Here is a 4,519-nt window from a genome sequence, read left to right as displayed (position 1 = left end):
TTTGTAATAGGACTCGGTCAACCTTGACTGGACAGCCAATGACAATATTCTATATGAATGTTACTGGACTAAGAACGACTCTAAGCTCGGCCCAAAATAGAGTGGGCTTAGCTTCACAATAGGTATAACAATAATATGGTTTAAATTCGGTCAAGAGTCTTGAACGGAATAGAAATATAGTTCTATTCAGAACCAGAACACACGTCTCCCCGAATCCAAACAACCCCAATTGACTTCGCTTTATTAGTCAAGCCATAGTCATACTTCACACAATAGAAAGAGGAGCCCAAAACCCCCAGCAGAGTCCAAAATCTCAACACCTGTTTTTCTTCAATTTCTTCGTCCCGATCGAGACCTCTCCTCCCCGATTTGGCGAATCCGATAGGTACGATCACTCACCATCTCTCTACTGTCACTTTGAATTATTCGATTTGATTGATTAATTATTGTTGTTAATCGGGATTAACTCTCTGTAAATTTGTACATTAATGCCGTATGCTTCCAGTTTGTTCGCATTTTGCCATGGAAATTACTTAGAGTTCTTAGTCTAGGGTTTCACTTTCTGTGTTGTCTGTGTCTTGATTGTGATAGGCGAATTTTGGTGTTTTCATTTCTGTTATCGTCTGTTTGGCAGCTCAGAAAATTTGGGGAAAGCGTTTTCTTTTTCAATTTTCAGTTTGTGTATGCTCTCAATTTGTAAGTGTATGAAAATTGGTAGATTCTATAATCTGTGTGCAAGTTGATTATGGCGAGTTCTTCAGGTTGGTAATCTCGTCTTTTAATATACTCTGAGATCCCAAAATGTGAAGTGGCATCATGTAATTTAAATTCAGAGAATATGCAGAAACTGATAGGGATTGATGGTTGTTTGCTCGATTTCGCCGGGTCTAGTTTTTAGAAATGGATTATGAAATTTATGTGTTACGAAATCCTTTCAGGTTTTTGCGTATAAAATCGAATTTGCATTTGGTACTTTGTCAAGTATGAAAGCATTTAAATACAAGAGAGAGGTCTAATTTTGTACTGGTTGTGTTTGCTTGTGTATTCAAATGTCACTTTTTGTTTAGTTTACATTGGTGAACCTGTAATCTTAACAGTTCTTTCTGAGACGTTTTGGAGATTGATTGTTGTCGGAGGAGAGGAAGATGAGCGTGATGGATCGGGGGAGGGGAGCAAATAAGTTGGTAGCAAACAAAAACAGTATTTTATACATGGACCTCAAGGACATCATTAGGAACCATGCCCTCCAGTTTCTACCTGCTAAATCACTTTTCAGGTTCACTGGAGTTTGTAGGGACTGGAAGCTCGATATCACAACCCCTTTCTTTGCCCACAAGCAGTCAAATAGCTTTCATGATATCTCAGGCTTCTTTTGTCAATCCGGCACAGCCCCACCTTCATTCATATCTCTTGACCCCAATGCGTATGGTGTTCCAGATCCACCTCTGAACTTCTTGCCTGAGCCTGTTGAGATAAGGACTTCTTCCAATGGATTACTTTGCTGCCAGGGTCGTGATGGCTATAAGGCATACTACATTTGCAATCCTGTTACTAGGAAGTGGAAAAAACTTCCCAAGCCAAATGCGGATCACGGATGCAACCCTGCTATTGTTCTCATCTTTGAACCATCTTTGCTCAATTTTGTGGCTGAGTACAAGCTCGTATGTGTTTTTCCATCCGTTGATTTTGACAATGGATATGAGTTTGAGATCTATTCCTCCAGGGATGAGTCTTGGAGAGTTTCTGGTGAGATTTACTTTGGCAATCATCCGCCCGTGCCAAGAACCGGTGTTCATGTGAATGACATAGTTTATTGGGTATTGGATTATCAGATTCTTGTTTTTGACCTGGCGATGGAGCGCGCACAACTTTCTGGCAGTTTTTGTGAAACAGGAGGAATTGGGGCCCTGGGTCGGATGGATGGAAAGCTTTGTCTGGCAAAGCCTAGTCTTACAGGACTAACTGTGAAAGTGTTGTCTAACGCCTACACGAACACTATGGGGATGCACAGCAATGTCAAGGCATGGGAAACGAAACATCAGATTAGTCTATCCCCTCCACCATTCGATTCAACGACTTATAACCATCGAATGATGACTAATTATATACTGTTTGCCGGTGGAAATGTGGTCTTGTATCGGAGTGGCGGAAAATTGCATACATATGACCTGAAGACTAAAGACACTCAATGTTTGGGTGATGAACTTGATCAGAATGCAAGGATTGTTTCGCATGTGAACAGTCTTGTGGAGATCTAGCTTGCCTCTCTTATGTCCTACTCTGCCATTCTGAAACACTGAAGAAAAAAAGGCATTGGTTAGTTGTATTAGGTGATTGTGTTTTAAACTAATTAGGAAAAAACTGCTTTTCTTTTTCTTTCCCCACTTGGAGAGGAGTTGACTGCAAGCAAATTTGTACTATTTTTTATGTTTAAATAACACTCGTTATGTTACTTTATCTATCTAATTAAGGGCTCTTTTGAGAGCCATTTCGTTTAGTTTTTAGTTTTCGGGTTCTTCAATAATAATTTTGTAGCCTTTTTGAGAAGTACGATACCATCACCGATTTCCATCAATGAGGGAGGCAATAAAACATCTCGACGCTCACTGTTTGTTCAAGAAATTAAAAAAAAAAAAAAGAGTGATCTCATGCTCCGTTTGTTTCCCTATTCTGATGGATTCGTTCGATGTTCCATGTAAAGTGAACGATCATGTCCCTTTATTCTAGCCCCATTCCTGCAAGTTTAGGATACATCGGAGTGACAAGTTGCAAGGGCTTAAGTCATGCCCGAAGGAGGAGTGTACATTGAGGTCCGATGAGGTTTTCTGCAAGTCTTCGTCCACAAACTTTGGTGTAGTCCGATTCCTGCGTGGAGGGCTTGGTAGCTTTGGTGATAGCACCCTTTGTTGGAAAAAATAAAATGGGCGATACATGAGAGGATTATTGGAGAATATGATTGACACTGTGGAGAAAATGAGCGGTATGGCCTATGCTTAAATATATTGAATTATTAATGAGTTCAGTTGTTTTGGTTTACATGTCGACTAAGAATTCATGGTCTCTTGTTTTTTGATTTGATGTCAAAAGTCGAGATTAAAACAATAAAAGTGTATTCATATTTTTCACCTTTAAAAACATCTCCAATCTGTAGGAAAATGTTAAAAGCTATAAAGTCATGTTTGACCCTATAATAGGGAGAACCAATGAAAAGTTCATTAGAAAGCTTTTTTTTCTTATTATTAAGGATATTTTTATATTACAAAGACGAAAAACCAAAAAGGAGTCACATTTCACGAGAGTTTTAATTTAAAAACAATCTTTAATAATAAAGAAAGTATTCCTGATAATAAAGAGTGCGCTTAATTATAAAGAAAGTTGTTTAAGCGTTTTTTAATTAAAAAATATTGCAAGGTGTTACCGTCCTATTAGATTATGAATATGATTGTGTAAATCCTAGTAGATCTAGGAATATCTCTTATATTCCTATTAGGAGTTGATTACCTATTAAGCGTTGTAATCCTAAAAGAGTAAGGAATTAACCTTCCCTACTACTATAAATAATTTATAGGCACAATGAGATGAAATAGAACACACCCGCAATTACACATCTCTCTATTCTCTCTATGCCACACCTCCTCTCTCTCTTTGGCCTCCATACTTGTTCAGTAAATTATGTCTGCAACACGTTATCAGCACGCTTTTCACGCTGTCCTAAAGAGAGTTTAATCTTCAATTTGATAAGTATTACGTTGTAATCATTCTTTTTATGATTAATTTATTATTTTATTAAATTGATCTACATGTTATTGATTCAATTTAATTTATTTTTTTGTGTTGAACGTGATACAACGTATTGAAGATGCAATTCTAGCTTTACAAGAAAGATCTCCTACAAATTCAAAGGTTTTTATTATTTTCTGCCAATCAGGTACGCTTAAAATAAAGGAAGATATTTGAAACGTCTACGAAATATGAAAACATTCCCCATGATGCATAAACCTATAAAAGCTATAAAGTCATGTTTGACCCTATAATAGGGAGAACTAATGAAAAGTTCCTCGAAAGTTTTTTTTTTCTTATTATTAAGGATATTTTTTATATTATAAGGATGAAAAACAAATAAGAAGTCACACTTCATGAGGGTTTTAATTAAAAAAAATCTTTAATAATAATGAAAGTATTCCTGATAATAAAAGGTGCACTTAATTATAAAGAAAGTTGTCTAAGCGTTTTTTAATTAACAAATATTGCAACGGACTTCTTTTTTTTTTTTTTTTCTACCAAAAATATGGTTGTGCAGATTATATCATCTCCTATGCATATGGAGTGAAATAGGACTTTTAATTTTTAACTCTTATGCATAAGAGAGGGATTAAGTGGGGTGTAGTCAAATAAGGATTTTAAAGGATTTTAAAAGACTTTAGAATCTTAGTGTAGTCAATTAGGATTTTACAAGATTTTAAAAAGTCTATTCAAATAGAGGGGTAGTCAATTAAAAGATTTTGAAAGACTCTATAAT

General features: G+C 36.2%; 1 protein-coding gene across 1 annotated transcript; it reads left to right on the top strand.

Moving 5' to 3' along the window:
- Window positions 1-205: 205 nt before the first annotated feature.
- On the top strand, window positions 206-2,497 carry LOC103425054 (F-box protein At5g07610-like). Its single transcript, XM_008363132.4, has 2 exons — window positions 206-385; window positions 1,098-2,497. Exon 2 carries the CDS (start codon window positions 1,146-1,148, stop codon window positions 2,256-2,258), a length of 1,113 nt encoding a protein of 370 aa, XP_008361354.3. The 5' UTR covers window positions 206-385; window positions 1,098-1,145; the 3' UTR covers window positions 2,259-2,497.
- Window positions 2,498-4,519: the final 2,022 nt, after the last annotated feature.

Source organism: Malus domestica, chromosome 15 (genome assembly GCF_042453785.1).
Source record: "Malus domestica chromosome 15, GDT2T_hap1".
Classification (NCBI taxonomy): domain Eukaryota; kingdom Viridiplantae; phylum Streptophyta; class Magnoliopsida; order Rosales; family Rosaceae; genus Malus; species Malus domestica.
Note: the sequence above shows the minus strand (reverse complement) of the source record. Positions and strands in the feature narration are given on the sequence as shown.